Source organism: Mustela lutreola, chromosome 12, assembly GCF_030435805.1.
Source record: "Mustela lutreola isolate mMusLut2 chromosome 12, mMusLut2.pri, whole genome shotgun sequence".
NCBI classification, from domain to species: domain Eukaryota; kingdom Metazoa; phylum Chordata; class Mammalia; order Carnivora; family Mustelidae; genus Mustela; species Mustela lutreola.
Window position 1 is genome coordinate 10,235,031 of NC_081301.1, and position 23,505 is coordinate 10,258,535.

The 23,505-nt window shown below is 40.6% G+C and overlaps 1 protein-coding gene across 3 annotated transcripts in view; it reads left to right on the forward strand.

Annotated features, from left to right (window-relative positions):
- NR6A1 (nuclear receptor subfamily 6 group A member 1) overlaps window positions 1–23,505 on the forward strand; it is a 226,702-nt gene that overhangs the window by 177,351 nt on the left and 25,846 nt on the right. For all 3 annotated transcript variants that reach the window (XM_059141058.1, XM_059141059.1, XM_059141060.1), the window contains 2 exons: window positions 9,436–9,678; window positions 19,749–19,804. In XM_059141058.1, the coding sequence (XP_058997041.1) occupies window positions 9,436–9,678; window positions 19,749–19,804 (299 nt within the window). The remainder of the gene's footprint in view (window positions 1–9,435; window positions 9,679–19,748; window positions 19,805–23,505) is intronic.

Below are 23,505 nucleotides of genomic sequence, written 5' to 3' on the forward strand. Positions count from 1 at the left end.
AAATAAAATCTTAAAAAAAATTTCTTAAGGGGCGCCTGGGTGGCTCAGTGGATTAAAGCCTCTGCCTTCAGCTCAGGTCATGATCCCAGGGTCCTGGGATCGAGCCCCGCATCGGGCTGTCTGCTCCGTGGAGAACCTGCTTCCTCCTCTCTCTCTCTCTGCCTACCTCTCTGCCTACTTGTGATCTCTGTCTGTCAAATAAATAAATAAAATCTTTAAAAAAAATTTTTTTTTTCTTAAGATTATTCCTAAGGTTTGGAAAACTAGCAATGACAGTCATGTTACGTTTTTTCTAATATTGCTTATGTATGGTTACATTTATTTATCATGAATAACCAGCAGGCTCCTTTTAGAACATTGCACAGGAACAAAATTGTGGGCAGATAGTGACTGTTTTACATATAGAGGGGTAGGACATAACCTGATAATATATCTGTGGTTATTTCCATGTAACTCATCTTGATAGTCTTGCTAAAGTTTAATGAGCTATATTGGCAGTTTTAGAAAGGAATGAGATTCTTCTCAGCAGAAACCCAAGTTGGAGAGAGGTTTTTCAGCTCCATTTAAGACAGGACTTTATAAGCTGTAGGCAATCTGTTAATCCTTGATTCTTACAACAGTTATATCCCCATTTTATACACTAGAAACTGAGGTACCTCCTAAAGGATTAAGAAACTTTCCAAGGTAACACAGCTGGCAATTGACAGCCTAGATTTGAGCCTAGGAGCCCAAGTTCTTAGTCTCTGTGTTCTACTGCCTATGTGCAAGAGACTTAGAGAGCTGACAGTTGTCTCTTTCCTTTCCATCCCTGGGTTGAGATTTACCTTGCCATAGACCCTGAGATAAACACGACCTTCCTCTCCAACCCCATTTTCTTGACTGCCAGGCTGATCTATTTATTCACCTAATATCAGCCTTTTCATTCAAATTTAAAAGTTTAAAGTTCTTAAAAAACTGTCTTAGTTTCTACCCTCCTCTCTTCTTTTACTCTTGGGGACAGGAGCAAGAGAAAGATTCCAGTAGTTTTTATTTTTAATATTTGATTATTTTCCCTTAATACATCAATTTTCAGAATAATGAATTGGTGTCCTACCAACCTCCATGATAAGTATTGAGATTTTTCTTTTGAATATTATTGTGAATGCATTGATTTTTATATTCGAAGTGTTTTAATCCATTGCTATCATTATTCTTTTTGATGCATAGGTTGCTCCATTTTAGGCCAGTGGGAGAATTTTTATGTTGTTTCCTATATCCTATTTTGTAATTTGACAAAGAGATACCACAGATAGGCAGAGAGGCAGAGAGAGAAGGGGAAGCAGGCTCCCCGCTGGCAGAGAGCCCAGATGCGTGATCTCGGGACTTTGAGATCATGACCTCAGCCGAAGGCAGGTAACTAACCAACTGAGCCACCCACCCAGGCACACTGTTGTTCCCTGTATCCTTTTTTTTTTTTTTTATTTAACAGATCACAAGTAGGCAGAGAGGCAGGCAGAGAGAGAGAAGGAAGCAGGCTCCCCGCTGAGCAGACAGCCCGATGAGGGGCTCGATCCCAGGACTCTGGGATCATGACCTGAGCTGAAGGCAGAGGGTTTAACCCACTGATCCACCCAGGCGCCCCTCCAGTATCCTTTTGACATGACCCCCTTATTGGTCTTAGGTAGCACAACAACACTCAAACCTGGAATCAAACATTTCTCCAAGAAGTCTGGGCTAATGTTTGTAGGAAATAGTATTTTCAAAGTTCACTATCTGAGGCCTTCTGGTACTGCTGATCAAGATAAACGTTCAGTTTCTCCGATAAATTAAGAAGTCTTCACTCTCCTACAGTATTTTTTACCCATTGCTATTTTTGCAGATAGCGAACTACTTGTTCACGGTTTCAAATACCTGTCACTTTTCAAGTCCTCACTTCATCAACTCCTCTGTCTCTTACTGACTTATGAGCGCTACAGTTACTGTGATCCATAATCTCCAATTTGAAGTACTTATTTGCTTGATTTTCTTTCCGCTGTATTTTAGGTAGAATAATACAGATTAATGACACGGAATTAAAAGATTAACAGTGCTGAATTAGGAATGGTTATGAACATTTCCTTTGTGTTGTCTCACTCATCAGAATGCTGTAGATGCTGTATGAATCTGAGATTTCAGTGAGTTATAGGACATAGTCATTCATGATATTTTTTTTTTTTAAAGATTTTATTTATTTATTTGACAGAGAGAAATCACAAGTAGATGGAGAAGCAGGCAGAGAGAGAGAGGGAAGCAGGCTCCCTGCTGAGCAGAGAGCCCGACGCGGGACTCGATCCCAGGACCCCGAGATCATGACCCGAGCCGAAGGCAGCGGCCTAACCCACTGAGCCACCCAGGCGCCCCATTCATGATATTTTTATGAATAAGATAGAGCAATGTCAGCCAGACTAGAGTGTATACTCTAATTAAGAGACAAAGCTAACTGAGCATCCATTTCCAGAATGTTAACAGTTAAGTCAGGTTGGAAAAGAGGCTCTAATAAAGGCCACATTCTGTATTTTTTTAAGGTTGTATGTGTTTTGTTTTTGTTTTTGTTTTTGTTTTTGTTTGTCAGAGAGAGTGAGCACAGGCAGACAGTGGCCGGCAGAGGCAGAGGGAGAAGCAGGTTTCCTGCCGAGCAAGGAGCCCAATGTGGGACTCAATCCCAGGGCACTGGGATCATGACCTGAGCTGAAGGCAGCCGCTTAACCAACTGAGCCACCCAGGCGTCCCCACATTCTGTACTGTTTTAAGGATAAAAAGGAAATTAATCTAATACCATACATGGAGAAAAGAAGGATATGGGAGAAATAATGAGTGGACCAGATCCCTAAAGATTCAGCAGGCCATGCACAATTTATCATATAAATATATGAATTATTATTTATAATAATTTATTTATAAATTGTATTATTATATAATATATAACGTGTTATATAATCATATATTTTATTATTAAATAAATTATTATATAAAGATATATAAATTAAAATATGTTTATATATAAAGATATATAAAGACATACAGAATTTATAAAGATTCTTTATAAAGATAAAATTAATCAAGGACAAATACAAAGTCCTACCTTTGGGTTCAACATTTACCTTCTTGAGAATGGAGTAAGAAAGACATGGGTTGGGGCGCCTGGGTGGCTCAGTGGGTTAAGCCGCTGCCTTCGGCTCAGGTCATGATCTCAGAGTCCTGGGATGGAGTCCCGCATCAGGCTCTCTGCTCAGCGGAGAGCCTGCTTCCCTCTCTCTCTCTCTCTGGCTGCCTCTCCATCTACTTGTGATTTCTCTCTGTCAAATTAATAAATAAAATCTTTAAAAAAAAAAAAAGAATTTTGAAATGCCTTTTTTTTTTTTTTTTTTTTTTGTTAAAGATTTTTAAAATTTTTATCTATTTGACAGAACACAAGTAGGCAGAGAGGCAGGCAGAGAGAGAGGAGGAAGCAGGCTCCCTGCTGAGCAGGGAGTCCGACGCGGGACTCGATCCCAGGACTCTGAGATCATGACCTGAGCCGAAGGCAGCGGCTTAACCCACTGAGCCACCCAGGCGCCCAGAAATGCCTTTAAAAAAAAAAAAAAGACATGGGTTGAGGCCCCTGGCTGGCTCAGTTGGTAAAGCATATGCCTCTTAATCTCAGGGTCGTAAATTTGAGCCCCATGTTGGATGTAGAAATTACTTTAAAGATGAAAAATCTTTAAAAAAAAAAGAGAGAGAGAGAGAACTTCATGGGTTAATAGTATATGTAATAAATACTCCAAGCTTTAGATGTCTATGAATCAGATATGAATTAAGTGTGTGGAAATAAGAGATATGGAATTCAAATTCCAGTTCTACCGCTGACTGGTTGTGTAACCAAGATGAAAGTTCTTTACCTCGTTAAGCTTCAGTTTGCCCATTATAAAATGTGTGGCATTTTTATAGTACCAGTAATTATAAATATTGTTTGTTTACTGGTATTGATAGCTGAAGGAACATAAACAAAGCTAATGGAATCTTAAATTATATTAAGAACCCCCCCCAACCCCCATTCAGTTCTGGATACTTAAAGAAATTTTGATACTATATGATTCATTATGTAATAGAAGAAAAAATTTACAGTTGGGAACCCCAGTTAGCTTTAAATTTCTGAATGATTGGTATATGAACTAGGTTGAATTATACATTTTTAAAAAATTAATTCATTTACTTATTTGACAGAGATCACAAATAGGCAGAGAGGCAGGCAGAGAGAGAGGAGGAAGCAGGCTCCCTGCTGAGCAGAGACCCTGATGTGGGGCTCAATCCCAGGACCCTGGGATCGTGACTCGAGTTGAAGGCAGAGGCTTTAACCCACTGAGCCACCCAGGTGCCTGGATTATACATTTATTTTTTGCCCATGAGCACATAACTCAGGCCAGTGGGGAAAGCTTCAGGTTAACAGACTTCAGCTCAGTGTAAGAAAAAGCTGAATCCTTAAAACTGTCTAAAATGAAATGAATGGAATGAAGTACCTTACTGAGTCACTAAAGATGTGTAAATAGAGTGCAAGACAACCCCTTGTTTTGGGATATCCTAGAGGGATTTCATGCCTCGGATAAAGGTCTGATCAAGGCAATTTCTAAGGTACTTTTTAACTCTAAGATTCCAGGTTTCTGTAATATGGGGATAATGATAACTCTCAGTTACTGTGATGAATAAGTAAGGTCATCCATGTAAGAAGTTCTTGAATGTTGCATGGGACACAATTAGTACTAAGTGTTCTTTGTGGTAGCTGTAAGAATAATCTTCGCCCTGGCCTGGTACAAGCGAGATAATGAATACAAATATGCTTTAAGTGTCCTTCAGGTCCTTTACAAGAATAGGAGATGCAGAAATCCGTATCTGACATCTGGCAGGGCACCACTGGGACATTCTGCTTCAATTTATTCACTTACAAAGGGCTTGACTTTTTAAACTTTTTTTCCTAAGTAGGGAAGGGCCTGACTTACCTGCATATAGTATAGATTGGTTTGACTTGGCCACAGAACGTGATGATTAGGTTCACAGACTTCACGGGTTCCAGCCCAGCTTCCACTGGGAAGTGGTATCACCTCATAAGCTTCAGTTTCCTCTTCTGGTAAATAAGGGTACTTATTTTTTATGATTCACCACAATAACGTGTTAAGTGCTTGTCACAGAACCTGGTACCCAAGTGGTCAGTTAGCAATAGCTTCTCCTGTTTTTATGATCCTTTCCCACATGTTGTGAGGGAAGTTTGTAAAATGCTTCTTGGAGAGGCTTCACGGTTGATTGGGAGAGGGCCTTTCTCCTGTACCTTTGAGAGACTTCCTTCTGAATTAGTTCCTGGTCTGTGGTGTAGACCAGTGCTCTTTACAGAAACAGAAAATGGCAGTAAGAATAGCTGTGGAAGAGAAGCAGTCATAGGACCCAAAGAGAATCCGATCTGTGACCATCAGTGGAGAGAGTCGCACCACATCTCTGATCTCATTGTGGCCTTTTAAGTGCTCATGAAAAGATGAAGCCATGTTATAAGACACAGCAGATTTTTTTTTTTTAAGATTTTATTTATTTATTTGACAGACAGAGGTCACAAGTAGGCAGAGAGGCAGGCAGAGAGAGAGGAGGAAGCAAGTTCCCTATTGAGCAGAGAGCCCAATGCGGGGCTCAATCCCAGGACCTAGAGATCATGAACTGAGCCGAAGGCAGAGGCTTCGACCCACTGAGCCACCCAGGCGCCCCCACAAGCAGATTCCTAAGAGTTCTTTTTTTATTTTATTTATTTTTTTTTTTAGATTTTATTTGTTTATTTGACCGACAGAGATCACAAGTAGGCAGAGAGGCAGGCAGAGAGAGAGGGGGATTTGGCTCCCTCCTGAGCAGAGATCCCAATGTGGGGCCCGATCCCAGGACCCCGGGATCATGACCCAAGCTGAAAGCAGAGGCTTTAACCCACTGAGCCATCCAGGCGCCCCAGATTCTTAAGAGTTCTATATTTGATTATTGTCCACTGGGCCCTTTGCCCTGGATCCAGATGCTGCACAGAACGACATACAAATGCTTTCTGAAGAGGTTACTATACTCCAGTTCTGATATCAGCAGACTAGGGTCAGCCACTTCCTAAACAGACAGGTTCCTTAACTTTTTTTGAGCTTTCCTTTTTCTCAATTACAGAAAGAGTGATAGCTGTTGTATCCACCTTTGGGATTATGAGAATTATGTGACACAACACATAGCACGGTACTTAGTTATGGTCGATATTCAGTGAGGTCATAGCTCTGAAGAAAGGGAAAAAGGGATTGTGTGGTTCTTCTAGATATTGATTTTTAATTCTATTCTAGTAGACTTCTGGTGTATATATGTATGATATGTATCCTATATATTGTAGAATGTGAAATACATGTGTGTTTGTGTGTGTGTGTATAGAAAGGGGATATATAATATTGAAGGTTTGAATTTTAAATGAGAAAATTTAAATTCTCTGTATCTAATCTAATTTTTTTCCACAACATTCCATGTTTGTTCTATTTCTAAGCCCTTTGAGCATCTCAAGCCCAGCCCCCTAGGAAATCCCGTCCACACAGAGTACTGTTCCAGGGCCGTTTTTGTTTTGTTTTGTTTTGTTTTGTTTTGTTTTTGTTTTTTTTGCCTGTTTGGCCTTTCCTGATTTAGTTTTTTAATTCTCTATTATAACTTTGCCCTAATGTTTACCTTGAGTTTCCTTTGCATTTCTTTTTTCTTTTCTTTTCTTTTTTTTTTTAGTTTGTTTATTTATTTTTCCTTTGCATTTTTAAAAAAGAAAGGAAAAAGAATTGTTATTACACCAGGGCCATTTTTATATTTTAGCCAAATTTCTTTTAGTTGCAAATAACAAAAACTCATTTAAGTTAGCTCCAGAAGGAAAAAAGAAAAGAAGGTATTGTGTTATAAGACATGGGAAGTCAGTTTGTCATGGTATGCCAATTCACCCATACTTAGGAAGTTCATCCAAGCCTTAGAAAGGCTTAGAGGGGTGCCTGGATGGCTCAGTGGGTTAAGCCTCTGCCTTCGGCTCAGGTCATGATCCCAGAGTCCTGGGATCAAGCCCTGCACTGGGCTCTCTGCTCAGCAGGGAGCCTGCTTCTCCCTCTCTCTCTCTGCCTGCCTCTCTGCCTACTTGTGATCTCTGTCTGTCAAATAAATAAATAAAATCTTAAAAAAAAAAAAAGAAGAAGAAGAAGAAAGGCTTGGAAAGGTCTATAACTAGGAAATACAGAGTCCTCAAGAACCTAGGTGATTCCTCTTTCCACGTGTATCTTTCTCTGTTTCCCTAGTATCTGCTTCTCTTTGCATACCTGCTATTTGCTGTGTGACTTTGGGCAAGGGCCTTAATATATGCCTGTTTACCCTTATGAAAAAGATATTGTGTATTAGTTTCCTGTGCTGATGTTAAAAAAATACCACAAATTTGTTCTCCCACAGTTCTGGAACTGGAAGTGTCAAAAGTCATGAGTATCACTGGGTGAAAAGGAAGATGGGCAGAGCCACACTTCCTCCAGAAGCTCTAGGGGAGAATTCATTCCTTGCTTCATCCAGCTTGTAATGAAAGCCATTCCTTGGCTTTGGCTACCTTCTGCCTGTATTCACATCACGTTCTCCTGTGTGTGTACATGTGTGCATGCGTGCACGTGTGTGTGTTCTCTTCTTCTGTTTATATCAAATCTCCTCTGTCTTTCTCTTGTAAAGACATGTGTGATTGCAAGTAGGGCCCACCTTTATAATCCAGAATAATCTCCCAGTTCGAGATCCTTAACTTGATCACATCTGCAAAGATCCTTTTACCTTACAAGAAAAAATTTACAGGTTTCAGGGATTAGGACCTGATATATTTGGGTGGCCATTATCTAACCTACTACAAATAGGGATCATAAAGACATCTCAAAGTTGGCATATAATAAACATTGCCTAAATGGTAGTCTCCTTGCTTCTCTGCATCTCTCCTATGTACACTACCATGCTCCTCCTGTAACATTGCTTTCAAATGCTTTTCTTTTTAGGAATGTTAGTATCCCATCAAGCATGGACCTGTTAGGATAACAATGTTAATGAAAATAATGGCTGTCATTAAATGTCCATTGTAGCCCAAGCATTGTGCTGCATACTTTATGTATGTAGGTACCATTATAATCCCCATTTTACAGATGAAAGAAACTAGATTCAGAGAGGTGAAGTAACTTAATTTGCCTAAGGTCAGTCAGCTGGTAGGTGTCAGAACAGGGGTTTAAGTAAGGATTTCTCAAACTCTTAGGGCTGTGTTCTTAATCATTATATCTTGCCTGTTACTCAGGAACGTGGTTCGGATCTCTGGTTTCTTGCCTTGGCCTCTGATCAAAACCTTTTCTTGGAGGTTTCTTGTATCTGCTGGCGAGATCTGACATCACAGATCTGCATTTTTTTTTGTCATATGTCTGTTATTTGGCAATTGCTTGATCCTGAGTAAGTGAAATTTAAGGGAAGAGGAAGTTAGAGAGTTGTATTCCAGCCTGAATTTCCTCTTTGACTAACTTGTTTGTTACGAGGCAGTAAGTTCCTTGACTGTGGGGACCATGATGACTTGTTTCTGAGTACCCAGTACCGAACACAGGGCCTGGTCACAGAGTAGATGTTCTGCTGGAACGTAAGCATCCCCAGGGACTTTCATTCACTGCTGTAGCCATGCCTTACAACAGTGCGTGGAACAGAATAGTTGTCCAATACCTATCTGTTGAATAGGTGGAAGACTGGTTGGTTGGCTGGCTGGGCTTGGTTAAAACTTCTTCACTGGCTAATAATTACAGATTTCATTTACTAGGTGCATGCCATTTGCTGGGCACCTACATTAATTATCAGTAACCCTTATCTCCTTTCTACAGGGTAGAAGTAAGTGATGGGCTGTGCCTGAGGAAAGTGAGGGAGATAGAGGAGTCAAGGATATCGCCTAAGTTTCTGACCTGGATACTGGTCCAACTGATGATTAAACCCAGGGAGAGGGGGTTTTGGGGGTTTTTTGTTTTTTTAATATTTTATTTGTTTATTTGTCAGAGAGAGAGAGAACAAGCGGGGGTGGGGGGCGGCAGAGGCATTGACAGAAACAGGCTCCCTGCTGAGCAAGGACCCGGATGCGGAACTTGAGCCTAGGAACCTGGGATCATGACCTGAGCCGAACGAAGGCAGCAGCTTAACCAACTGAGCCACCCAGGCGTCCCATGAGTTGTTTTTCTGAAAAAGTCTGTGTTTGTGATACCTGTAGGTAGATGGAAGGGTCTCTTCCTAGGACGAAGGCTCTAAAAATGACCCCTATTTACCAGTTAGTCAGAAAAGAGCGATGTTCTTGATCCTCCCAGAGCAAGTTTGCTTATTTGAGAACTGCAGGCTTAAAGCCATTATTTCCATGCGTTCTAACTTGAGTATGTTCAGTTTCTGTTCCAGATGATCGGGCTGAACAACGAACCTGTCTCATTTGTGGGGACCGTGCCACAGGCTTGCACTATGGAATCATCTCCTGTGAAGGCTGCAAGGGATTTTTCAAGCGGAGCATTTGCAACAAGCGGGTATATCGGTGCAGTCGTGACAAGAACTGTGTCATGTCTCGGAAGCAGAGGAACAGGTGCCAGTATTGCCGCCTGCTCAAGTGCCTCCAGATGGGGATGAATCGGAAGGGTGAGTGGTGCTTGTGGCTCGACTCCCCACGTTACCATCACTTTACCTTTAGGGTTAGCTATTAAGCCTCGGAGTTTTTCATTTCCCAGGCCTGCACTATATGCCAGGTCTTGTACCATGTACTCATAACCCCAAAACACATTTGACACAGTTTCTGCCTACAGGGATTTCCCAGACTAGGTGGGGAGAAAGACTGGGTGAGATGTTACAGATTCTGTGAGAATGAATTCACAGGCTCCAATTGGCAAGACCCCAATTAACAACCAAGTCCTAACTCAGATTAATATACTCCACTAGTTCTTCTTTCAAAGCATAATGACAGGAAGTGGGGATTTTAGATGAAGAAACAAAAAGGCAGTATGTCACCTGAATGTGGTATCGTTCTGCTTGCTACAGTCATGGCATACTCAAGAGGCTAGGCGTGCCCAGAAATCTGCAACCAGGTTGGTGAAGAGTTTGGGATTTATTGGGAAGCTTTCCGAGAGCAAGAGTCCAGAAGAAAGGTGTGAAGAATCTGAGGGAGGCGCAGGAAAAGTCATGGCACAGATGGGGAGATGTGGGGAAGCTTACCTGATAGGAGTTGGTAACATACTGGGTATTGGGCAGCATCAGAAGTTGAAGTTGCAGATTTGGAATAATAGTAATGGCCCCACCAGGAAAAAAACAAAAAACAAACAAACAGCCAAAAAAAAAACCCTACCAGGCTAAAAAAGCAGGGTGGGACAAAATGTTGGCCTTGGCAGTGCATTGTTTGAAGTATCTAAGGAGGACACATACAATGTCCATCGAGGAATTTGGGTATGTAGGACTGGAACTGAAGTGAAAAGTCCTGCCTTGAAGTAGATGTTTGTGGAACTGTTCGCAATCAGATGGTAAAATTTTGTTAGCGAGTAGAAATCACCTAGAGAGAACTTGGATACAGAAGAGAAAAGGGCCAATGTCAGAAACTCAGTATTTTCATGGAGAGTGGAGAGTAGTACAGTATAGTTTATAGAAAGAATGGAGGCAGAGGTTGGTGACAGACTGCTCTGTGACCTTTGGCAGTTTGCTTTATGTCTCTAATGCTCAATTATCTTACCTTTAAAATAGTGTGGTAATACTTAACCTTTTCAGAGTTTTCTAGAGGATTAAATATGACAACGTATATCTACTCAGGAAGGTACTAGGGGGTTCATATTAGTAGTGTATAGGGGTAGGAGTTAGATTTAGCAAACTATCCAAGTTGGATTTGTCACATTAATAAATGCAGACTATCAGATATTCTTCAGACTTTTTTTTACTATATGTGGGATAAGAAGGATCTTTTGAAAATTTGCTCATTATGAAGAAAGGTAAGAAAGATGTAGAAGGGCATTAAGATGAATTTAGGTCATTTATAATTTATTTATAACCCTAATATTTATTGATTACTATTTATATTAGAAAACTCTTATACACTTTTCATCCATTATGCCATTGAATATGCACAGACCTATTATTAAATATAACCTTCCATTTAGGGGCACCTGGCTGACTCAGTTGGCAGAACATTGCAGTTCTTGATCTTGGGGTCATGAGTTCAAGCCCTAAGCTGGGTGTAGAGATAACTTAAAAATAAAATCTTTTTCTTTTTTTCCTTTTTTTTTTAAGAGTTGCCTTTTTTTTTTTTAAGACTTTATTTATTTGATGGATAGTTAGAGAGGGACACAAGCATGGGGAGTGGAAGAGGGAGAAGCAGGCTTCCCCTGAGCAGGGAGCCTTATGCGGGGCTCAATCGCAGGATCCGGGGATCATGATCTGAGCCGAAGGCAGTCACTTAACGACTGAGCCACACAGGCACCCCTAAAAATCTTTAAAAAAATATTACCCTCAGTTTATAGATGCAGTTTTGGGAGGGATAAAATGACTTACCAGTATATAGGTTAGTGGTGATTATGTTGATAATAATTATTAGTTGTAGTTTGTTTATTAATCAAGCAGAGCTTGTATCTAACTATCCACACGGACAACATGTCTATCAAATGGCATAGCTACTTGCATGATGGAATGCCCTGTGTTCACTGGATGATAAATACCTATAATAGAGCATTTAAAAGCTTAACAGCTTTGTCCTATATTTCTAATCTCCTCTTCTGTCTGGAACTTTCTTCCTGTGCCTCAAGCCTGCTTTGCATTATCCTGCCAGTGCTCAGGTTCTTTCCTTTGCGTGGAAGTCCTCTCCCTTCCCCACTCTTTCCCACCAGTACCAAATAGGTAATGCCTGAAGAGATGGTCTGTGGGCATCTACCCACTTTCATCTGATTTGGTCTTGGTCTCATTTTCTCGTCTTGCTTTGTTGTTTTAACCGTATTTTATCAAAGCACCTTTATGGGGTGCCTTCTTGACTACTCTCTGATGATTCATCCTCCTTATTCAGTTGGAGTGTGAGATTCTGGGGCTTCTAACCAAACTCTCCTACTTCAGGGAAGAAGAAGCTTAACTTCTTAAATTCCTGTAGCCATAGCCAGGAGAAGATGACACGTGGAGTGTGAGGGGTGGGAACTAACTGCCTTCTGTGTCCATTTTCATGCATTACAAGAGGCTTAGGTGCCTTGAGAAGGCTGCCTCTCGGAGAGAAATCCTGCCACCTCCTGGTTGGTGCTGAGAAAGCAGAATTCAAATTACAGTTGCCACTGGAATATTTTTGGATTGGTGGAACTGTCCCAAATGGAACTGTAGCGTTTGGCATAATTTTATGCATTTGTCAAAGCCTATAGAATTATACCACTAAAGAAGTGAATTTTACCGTATATAAATTTGCTTAAAAGCAACCAGTATATCTGGAAAAGACAGAATGTAGACTGTGATCAATGAATCACATAGCTACACTCAAGGGAATGGGGGAGAAAGGATCTGTCCTTGGGAAATAGTGTTTTAACTATATACTGTACACTGTAGGGCTGAAGACAAAAAACTGTATACAAACAAAGCTCTCTAGTTTGTAAATGTATTTCTCTCAAGGTTATGGGTTGGGAATTCTGTCACTACTTTATTTGTATACTAGAGCTGAACAAACAAGTGAATATACTGATGATGAGAGTTAGGTTTCTCACATCAGAGAAAAAAGTTATAAATCAGGAAAGGGGAAGGCTGAGCTGAAACCTCTGATGCTCGATTGGAAGCATCAGTATGTACTCAAGTTTAGGGAAAAAGATTTAGAAAAACCAGATCTTGGTTTCCAAATATCAGTAAAAGGAATAAGGACTCTTTGGAGAAGGGGTTGATTTAAGCATTGAGGCAGGGAAAATATAAGAGGAGCCTAGAGTGTTTTTCTGATGCCAGAAAGTTAGAATGTGCTGTATTTTTTTTTAAAGGATTATCAAAAGGTCAGAGAGGTCAACCTAAAAGCACTTCCAGTAGCCAAAGTTGGAAAAACTTGAGCAACAAAATAACTATGTATTTGTTTATAACCCAAAGAATAAAATATCCATGAGTTCATACTGATAGAACTAACTGAATAAATAGAGGAGTGACAGTTCTTTCTCATAGAAAAATTATAAGTTTATAGAAGGCATAAGGGAAATAGAAAATCACCATTTAAAAAAAACAGTAACAATTGCTGTAGACAGGATTGACTTATGGATGCTAAAATAAGATAGCATAGTTTTAAACTATTTGCATAGCCCCAGAATATTTAGTAATTACAAAGGGAAAAATAATAACTTTCAGTAGAGAATTCTGACAGATACCACTTTAGCCAAGCAAGCAAAGTCAATATCACCAGTGTATGTACACTGCTGTCATATGTCCCCTGATAGGATAACAGTAAGGACACATAGACACACAGGGATGGATTCATTCCCAATCTACTCATGAGGAAACAGGCAAACCGAAATTGAAAGACATTCTTCAAAATAACTGACACTTTTTTTTTTTTTTTTCAAAGACTACATTTGATAGAGAGCACATACACACGCACACAAGCAGGGATAGTGAGAGGAAGAGGTAGGCTCCCTAGGGTGCCTCATATGGGGCTCAATCCCCGGACCCTGGGATCATGACTTGAGACTAAGGCAGACACTTAACCAACTGAGCTACTCAGGTACCCCTAAAATAACTGACATTATGCAGAATATTCTCAAAAATGTCAGGGTCACAAAAGACAAGGAAAGACTAAAGGAAACTATGGAGACATGACAACCATATGCATTATTGGATTCTGGAACAGAAGAGGACATCAGTGGAGAAATCTGAATATTAAGTTTATACTTTGATCAGTATTATTATGCTAAAGTTAATTTCTTAGTTTTGACGAATAGTCTGTGGGTTATGTAAAATGTTAACTGATGGGGAAGCTGGGTGTAGAGTATATAGGAATTCTTTGTACTTTTTTTTTTTTTTTGCAACTCTTCTGTAAGTCTAAACATACCTCAAAACTTTTTTAAATGTTCAAAAATTTTTCAGCTGACATGTGTAAGTCAGCCTTCTCTTGTCCCTCGTCTCCAGACAGAGATACATCTTCATATCTGGAATGTAACTAGTCAGGAAATTAGTTAGCAAGACATTGAGGGAAATTTATTTATTTTTTTTTTTTGAGGGAAATTTAAATAAGGGTGGTGAGTAGAGGCTGAGTTCCATCTGTCCATCTTCACTACTACCCCATTACCCCCCAGACACCAACTGCTCACCCATCTTGCAGCCTTCAGGGTGAATACTGGCTCCTCAGAATGATTTTTCAAAGCCCCTCTGACTCTGGCATCAGTCGCTTCATCCCTTCTCCCTTTGCTGCCCCCCATGCAATGCACAATCCATCCTAATTCTCCAAAAACTCAATGATGTTTCATGTTTGGGGGGCTTTGCACATGTGGTTCCGTCTTCCTGGAATGAGTTACCCCCTCCTCTTTACTTGGTTATATACACTTTCCTTTGGGGGCTCAGCTTTTCTTTGTAACATCCTCTAATCAGCTTTCTCTGACACCACCCTTCAACCAGAAAGCTGACCCTCCTGGACTTCCATAGCCCCTTTTGCCCTCTGCCATAGCCCTTAGTACCTTGAGCTATCTTTGTCTATTTCCTTTTCTGTTCCCCCCCATTATTAGTGAGTGTGGCCCTCAAGGGCTATGCCAAGTCCCACGTTCCTCCTGTCCTTCACCAGTTAACCAAGTTAGGTAAGATGCTTTCTGACTTGGTGGATTTACTCTAGTAGGGGGGGGGGGGCAGAGCATGAAGCAGAATGGGGGAAATACTGTTAATTTCATCTGAGGCAAGAGGAAGTTACATTGAACCTCACGAGGGAATTTATTCAGTGCAGAAATTAATGTGGAAAAAAATTATTTGAGAAAATTTAAACTAACTCTCTCATAACTTACTAGTTAACTCGTTAAAAAGTAAAAAGGTTAAGGAAAACTTCTTTGAAGGGGTTGACGTTTATAGAATGGCATCGTGAGAATAACTCTGTAGCATTGCCCGACTGCTGTACCAGGATTCAAATTGAGCACCAAGAAGTCCCAAGCAGAGAATATTTGAGCAGAATCTTGAAGGCATAGAAGTTCATGCTCCTTACAAGCTTAAATAAGTATGTATGTATGTATGTATTTTTAAGTAATTTCTGCACTCAGTGTGGGCCTAGAAGTCATAACCCCAAGATGAAGACTTGTACGCTCCTCTGACTGAACCAGCCAGGCATCCCTTAAGAGCTTTTTAAAAAAAAGCTTCTTGCTCTCTCCAAGCATGAGAGAGAGAGAGAAAAGGAGGGAGGAGAATAGAAGGTGAGAGCAAAGTGTGTGTGTTTATCTGTATTTTCTTAACTGTTTGGGAGGAAGTTAAAGACCTCATTCCTCTTTGCTTTCTAACATAACCACAGTACTATTGTCAAAAACAGGAACTTTAACATGGCATAAACTGTAATCTAATTAACAAACCTTATTCAAATTTCACCAGTTATTTCAGTGTCCTTATAGCAGTGTATTTTTTGTGATCCAGAAGCCAGTCCAGGGTCATGCATTACATTTAGCTTTTATGTCTTTTCGATCTCCTTTAATATGAAATGATTCCTCATCCTTTTTTTTTTTTTTTTTGTCTTGAATAGTTGTTAATTTCAAAGAAAACAAGTAGAATATTCCTTAACTTGGTCTTGTCAGTTTGCTCCCAGTACATTCAAGTTATGCATTTTTCCGAGAATGCCACAACGACGGTGTTGGGTCCTTTTGTGCATTCTATCAAGAGTGCATGGTATAGCTTTGCCCTGCTATTGGTCACGTTGACTTGAATCACTTGGTGATTCACTTGGATAAGGTGGTGTTGCCAGACTTCCCCACCTTCTGGTACAGGCAACAACGTGTGCAGAGATGAAGATGGGGAACCCCAGAAAAACCAGATCATTGGAGTGTCTTGAATGATAGGCTAGAGAGCTGGGGTTGACCCCAAAGACCAAAGGGAGTCACCAATGCATTTTGAGCAGGACTTTGATACAGTTAGTTTTATATCTTACTCTCCTTTCCATTTTGGGGTTTGGTTCGGCCGCCTAAGCCTAAGTGAGAAATGGTAGATACATGAGTTCTACAGCAGAAAAAGTATTTGTACTTCTTTTAAGCAGGTAGAAGAGCTATAGCTGCTGCCACTCAGACCTGGATAAGAGATACAGCAAAACCAATCCTGTGATCTTATACCCAGAAGCCCTTTGTTTTTGTTTTTGTTTTTTTCTAGATCAGTTCACTATCAGAAAGATTTTCAGCCCTGTTGAGAAACTTGTTCTTAGACCAGTATAGCATATAGAATCAGAGTTAAGAAAAGTTAGAAACAGCTAAGATACAGAAACTGCTACAGAAGTAGTAGTTAAGAAAATACATATAAACCTAAGCTAAAATTCCCCACTCTGTCAGTTTTTCCCTGAATGGTCTTGAACAAGTCCCTTTACCTCTCTGAGCTTCAGGCTTTTTCATCTCTATACTACATAGGATAATAATAATGTAGACCTTCCAGGAATCAAATGTGATACCATATATGTGAATACATTATAAGCTTTAAACTGTGATCCAAGTTTTTGTTTTGACAAGGGCGTTGTGACACATTGTATTATTTCCCACACTTCAGACAGTTTCATGCCATCCTGACAGATTTTCCCATCTTTGACTAAACCAGTACTGTTTTTTATTTCTTTATATATTTTTAAAGATTTTATTTATTAGAGAGAGAGCAAAAGAGAGTGAGCCCGAGCCAGAGGAGGGGCAGAGGGAGAAGCAGATGCCCCACCAAGCAGGGAGCTCGATGTGGGGCTTGATCCTGGGACTCAGGGATCCTGACCTGAGTTGAAGGCAGACACCCAACCGAGCCATCCAAGTGCCCCTATATTCTTCTTTAAATCAAATTTTAAGAAAATCAAAGTTAATTTTCAAAGGGAATTTTTTACCACCTCAGTGGCTGGAAAATCAGTGTATTTTTTTTTAAGGGTAGTGTAATTAAGAGTTTATGCAGCCGTGGTATATATAGACATACTATGGGGAAAAGTAGTTGTGGAAAGAAGCCTGGTCTTAATCTAATAGTCTGGAGTCCAACTCTGATTCTGCTGTTTAGTTTCTGTTACTGTAAACAAAATAGTTCATTCTTATGAGCCTTATATTCATTCGTTCAATGGGAGTTATACTGACACTTCCCTCATGGGTTTGTTTTATACAAGATGGTACCTAAAACACAGTACATGTCCATCATATGTGAGTTTCCTTAGTCCAAGGGGTGGGAGGGTTGAGAGATAACATGAGCTTTTAAATATCAGAACAAAAAATTGGTAAGTTGTAAATCTTTAAGATTTGTGGCCCTTAAAAAAAAAAAGAAAAGAAAAACCTGTTAAGTTCCTTCCTCACCTCCAATACAGTGAGAGTGAGATATCAAGTAAAATGTATTCAGTGTTGGATCTGCTGATGATAGATCTTTATTCTGCACCTGTGAGCTGAGGCAAAGACATAGAAAACTCAGTATTGGTATAGAAGTGTCTAAAGTCTATCATTGACTCTACAACAGCAGAGAGGGAATTTTAAGGATTTTTAGAGCTTGCAGTTAGGTTGAAAGAGATCTCCAGACAAAAACCAGTATGCATCTGATTCTAATATAAGCTGTGAATGTTTCCCACTCCGAATTCACAGCAGCCTTGTAAAGAAGACTATGTTATCTCCATTTCACAGATGAAGACGTTAAGTCTCCCTCAAAGCTGGGAATAGAACCTTGGTTTTTTTAATTACTGTGTACATAGAAAAGAGGCTGGTTAGAGGGAAGGATTAGTTACTGAATTCCTAGTTTATGTGTCAGGCACTATGCTTGTTGATTTAGCTATGTTATTTTATATGTAATTCCCAGTAAAACCTATAAGATAGGGTCCAGTAGCCCCATTTTATTCTTCAAGAAACTGAGGTGAAGAAATTTGCCTGTAGTTACACAGACCAGGCAAAAACTAGATTTATTTGCTTTTAAAAGATTTTTTTAATGTATTTATTTTTGTGAGAGAATGCACACTAGTGGGGTTAGGGGTAAGTTCCCCACTGAGCAGGGAACCTGTGTGGGATTTGATTCCAGGACCCTGGGATCATGACCTGAACTGAAGGCAGACGCTTCACAGACTGAGCCACAGAGGTGCCCCCAAAATGGGATTTAGACAAGCTTGTCTAATTCTGAAATGTGTAAGGAAAATGAACTTCCTCTTAGACTTTCAGTTACCACGGGAACTGAGCGTTATGCTTAGAACCCTCAATCCTGCCCCCAAGGACTTTCTAGATTCTTCATGTTAATTTTTTTGGAAGAAGGTGTATTAGTTATATATGTATATGTATATATAGCAGAGCTACTGTCATATGATGCTGTTTGCTTATCTTCTGTTGTTAACATTGCCTCCTCCAAGCTAGCCTCCACAGCAGCCATCACAAAGATTTTTCAGAAATGCCGACCTGACCACATCCTCTGCATTCCATCTTACCCTCAGCTGCTTCTGCTGAAGTTCATACTCTTACCCTGACATTAAAGGCTATCTCTGATCTGGTCCCAGTTGGCCTCTTCAACTTCCAAGTTCCATCTCTTGCTACTCTCCACGCACACACACACACACACACACACACACACACACGTTGGGTGGGGACATAGGGCAGAGGGAGAGAGAGAATCCCAAGCAAACTCCACACCCAATGCACAGCCCTACACAGGGCCCGAGATCATGACCTGAGCCAAAACCAAGAGTCTGATGCTCAAGCGACTGAGCCATCCAGGCACCCCTTTATTGACTGCTTTTGTAGGGAGAAACCAGCCAGATCAAAATGTTGGTTAATTTTTAAAAAATCTGTTCTCCTCATCCTAAAAATTAGACTCAAACTCTTTTTTTTTAAAGATTTTATTTTTTAATTTATAGACAGGTAGGCAGAGAGAGAGAGGAGGAAGCAGGCTCCCTGCTGAGCAGAGAGCCCGATGCGGGGCTCAATCCCAAGACCCTAGGATCATGACTTGAGCCGAAGGCAGAGGCTTTAACCCACTGAGCCACCCAGGTGCCCCCCAAAAAACTTTCTTTAACAATGGAAATATTCTGAGCGCCTGGGTGGCTCAGTTGGTTGAGCATCTGCTGTTAGCTCAGATCACGATCCCAGGGTCCTGGGATCGAGTCCCACAAGCAGGGAGCCTGCTTCTCCCTCTGCTTGCTCTGTGTGCTGCTCCCCCTGCTTGTGCTCCCTCTTTCTCTGATAAATAAATAAAATCTTAAAAAAATAAAATATAATAAAAATGGAAGTGTTCTTTCTCTTCCTCTCTTTGAATTTACTGAAGCCTTCAGATGCATCATCCTGGTGAGATGTTCATAACTGTGCACAGGACTATTAATAACGCCGTCACCTTTGCTGAGCATTTTAAATGTTTGCAGGTGTGCAGTATGTGTCCATTGCCTTGGGGGCCCAGAAGAATCTGTTGCTTATGAGGTAGCCTACAATAATGCAAAGTGTATGTACTTTGGGTCCAGAAAGACCTCTGTTTTAATCTTGATTTCACCAATTACTACCTTGTGCTTTTGGCCAAGTAAGTTCTCTTTCTGTGCTTAGATTTCTGTGGGTATGCTTTTGACTGTCTTGACTTATGTTTCCTTCCAGCAATCAGAGAAGATGGCATGCCTGGAGGCCGAAATAAGAGCATTGGGCCCGTCCAGGTGAGTTCTAGGCCTCAGTCCTTGTGACCTGTTCTGGAAGCCCAGTGCTTTCGATGTTCCTGTAGCTACTTACCTTGATCCTCTCATCTCCTGATGGGGGGAGCCATCTTGCTTTCATTACTGTAAAATGGTTTTTAGAGCCTGGTTATGAAAGTGCTTTGAAGATCTTAAATGTGCAACATAATGATGAAAGCTCTTCTTGCGATTCCTTCAACCCTTCCCAAGGATTTCACAGGAAATGAATCTAATTCTGATTCTAAACCATCCAGAGGATTTTTTATGTCAGTCACTCAAGGTTGTTGATAACTTAGCCTGGCAGAAATAAGTAAGACTACTTTGCTGTTCAATGTCTCTAAAGATACATCAGCGGGAAGTTCATTGCCTTACTTGTAGAATAGGATTAATAATAACCATTCTATCCCACCGATATTTAAATAGTACTTACTGTGTGAAGGTCCTTTGTACTGTGAACTCAGTCTAGTGGGAGAGACAGATGTGTGACTAGACATCCGAATATAGTGAATGGTAACAGAGGATGCCCAAAGAGTACAGAAAGGAGGGACTTTCTTTTTTGTTTGTTTGTTTTTTGTTTTTTAATTGGAACATGGTTGGGAACTGAAGACATTTAGGGAAGCCTTCATAGAAGAGGTAAAGTTTGAACCGAGTCTTGAAGGAAAAGGAGGAATTAGCTATGCTGGGAAGGGTTGTGGAGCCAAATATCTTCTATTACTGCTAGACAGAACAGACAGTAAAAAGACCACAAGATGAATCTTTAAGGACTCACAGGAAGTTGATGGAGTTGGGCTGGAGCACTGGGCACATATAGTGGAGCGGCAGAAGAGAAGGCAGATTCCTTTAGTGTGGAATCTGTTCTCTAAAGAATGGCCTTTTGATTATAGCTTCTTAGGTAAATTCTTTGTAGGGCCAGCCTACACCAACTTGTTCTCACTTGCCAGCAGAAGAACTTCATGAAGGTAGAAAATTGGATCTGTTCATGACCCAACAAGTGAATCCCTCAGCACACCAGTGAGCAGGACCATGCCTCGGGGATTGTTGCTCTAGACCAAGAGGCAACTACTAAAAGCTTTTAAGCAGAGAGAGACATGGTCAGATTTGCATTTTTAAAAAATCATTCTAGAGGCACCTGGGTGGCTCAATGGTTGAGTGACTCACCCATGAGCTCAGGTCATGAACTCAGGGTTGTGGGATCAAAGCCCACATCAGGCTCCTTTTTCAGAAGGAAGATTTTCTCTCTCCCTTTCCCTCTGCCCCCATGCACATGCTCTCTTTCTCTAAAACAAATAAATCTTTTAAAAAAGAAATTATAAAATTACAATTAAAAAAGAAAGGGGCACCTGGGTGGCCCAGTCAGTTAAGCAATCTGCCTTCGGCTCAGGTCATGATCCAAGGATCCTGGGATCCAGTTTCGCATTGGGCTCCTAGCTCAGTTGGGAGTCTGCTTCTCCTTCTTCCTCTGCCGCTCCCCCTGCTTTTGCTCTCTTTTTCTATCTCTGTCAAATAAATAAAAATAAAAAAGAAAGATCATTCTAGCAATAGAAGTGGTTTCTGAGGAGCTGGGTAAATGTCCATGAAACTGGAAGCAGAGGAAAAAGCAGTTCAAAGATTTTACAGCAGTCCAGCTAAGAGATACAGATAGTGGTTTTAAGTAGGGCAATGGTAGTACAGTTTGAAGGGGAGAGAATAGATTCAGGAGAGATGTAATAGGAAAAATTAATAGGATTTATCCAGTTGAATGTGAGGGAATGAGAGAAAGACAGGAATTTGTAGGTATTTTGAGACATATGCCAATGAAATATGGGACAGTTCCTAGCACATATATGCACTCAGTCGGGCTGTGGGCATGTGCTGTATTCATGTCTTTTTTTTTTTTTTTAAATCAAACATTTTGGGGCACCTGGGTGGCTCAGTGAGTTAAAGCCTCTGCCTTCGGCTCAGGTCATGATCCCGCGGTCCTGGGATCGAACCCCACATTGGGTTCTCTGCTCAGTTGGGGAGCCTGCTTCCTCCTCTCTGCCTGTCTCTCTGCCTACTTGTGATCTGTCAAGTAAATAAAATATTTTTAATAAATAAATAAATAAACATTTTTATTCATGTTATAATAAAAATTAGTTTATTTTGGTCTGTACCCATATGTGTTCTTTTGGGTGTGTGTGGTAAAAAACATATAACATGAAATTTATCTCCTTAACAAATTAAATATATGGCGCAGTATTATTTGCTATACGTACATTTATACAGTAGATCTCTACAGCCTTTTCATCTTATGACTGGAACTGTATACTCATTTTTTTTTTTAGATTTTATTTATTTATTTGACAGACAGAGATCACAAGTAGGCAGAGGCAGGCAGAGAGAGAGGGGAAGCAGACTCCCCGCTGAACAGAGAGCCCGATGCGGGGCTCGATCCCAGGACCCTGAGATCATGACCTGACCCGAAGGCAGAGGCTTAACCCACTGAGCCACCCAGGCGCCCCGAAACTGTATACCCATTGAACAACAACTCCTTATTTGCCCTTCTCCCTGTCCCTGGCAGCCACCATTCTACTTCCTCTTTCTAAGAGTTTGACTACTTTTGATACCTCATGTAAGTGGAATCATGCAGTATTCGTTTTTCTGTGACTTCCTTCACTTAGCATAATATCCTTAAGCTTCATCCACATTGTAGCATATGCTAGGATTTCTAAGGCTAAATATTCTGTTGTATTTATATACATGTTTTGTTTATCCATTAATCCATCAACAGATATTTAAGTTGTTTCCATCTCTGGGGCGCCTGGGTGGTTCAGTGGGTTAGGCCTGCCTCTCTGCCTACTTGTGATATCTCTCTCTCTCTCTCTCTCTCTCTCTGTCAAATAAATAAATAAAATATTTTAAAAATTTGTTTCTGGGGCGCCTGTGTGCCTCAGTGGGTTAAAGCCTCTGCCTTCGGCTTGGATCATGATCTCGGTCTTGGGATCGAGCCCCGTATCGGGCTCTCTGCTCAGCAGGGAGCCTGCTTCCCTTCCTCTCTCTCTGCCTGCCTCTCTGCCTATTTGTGATCTCTGTCTGTCAAATAAATAAATAAAATCTTTAAAAAAAAAATTGTTTCCATCTCTTCGCCATTATAAATAATACTGCAGTAAATGTAGGACGGCAGATATCTCTTAGAGATCCTGATTTCAGTTCTTTTGGGTAAATACTCAGAAGGGGGGATTACTGGGTCATACGGTAGTTTTATTTTTAATTTTTTGAGAAACCTCTATACTGTTTTCCGTAGTGGCCTTATCATTTTACATTCCCACCCAGCAGTGCATAAGGGTTCCAATTTTCTGTATCTTCTCTGGTATTTCTTATTTTCTGACAATGGTATTCTGGGTAGTTGTGAGGCACTACCTCATTATGGTTTTGATTTGCATTTTTCTGATTAGTGATATTGAGCATCTGTACATATACATGTTGGTTGTGCTGTTTACATGTCTTTGGAGAAGGTATTTTTTTTATGTCTATTCAAATCTTTTGCCCGTTTTTATTTATTTTTTTAAAGATTTTATTTATGTGTCAGGGAGAGAGGGGTTGAGGGAGCACAAGCAGGGGGAACGGCAGGCAGAGGGAGAAAGTCTCCTGACTGAGCAGGGAGCCTGACGCGTGACTCAGTCCCAGGACACTGGGATCATGACCTGAGCCGAAGGCAGACGTTTAAC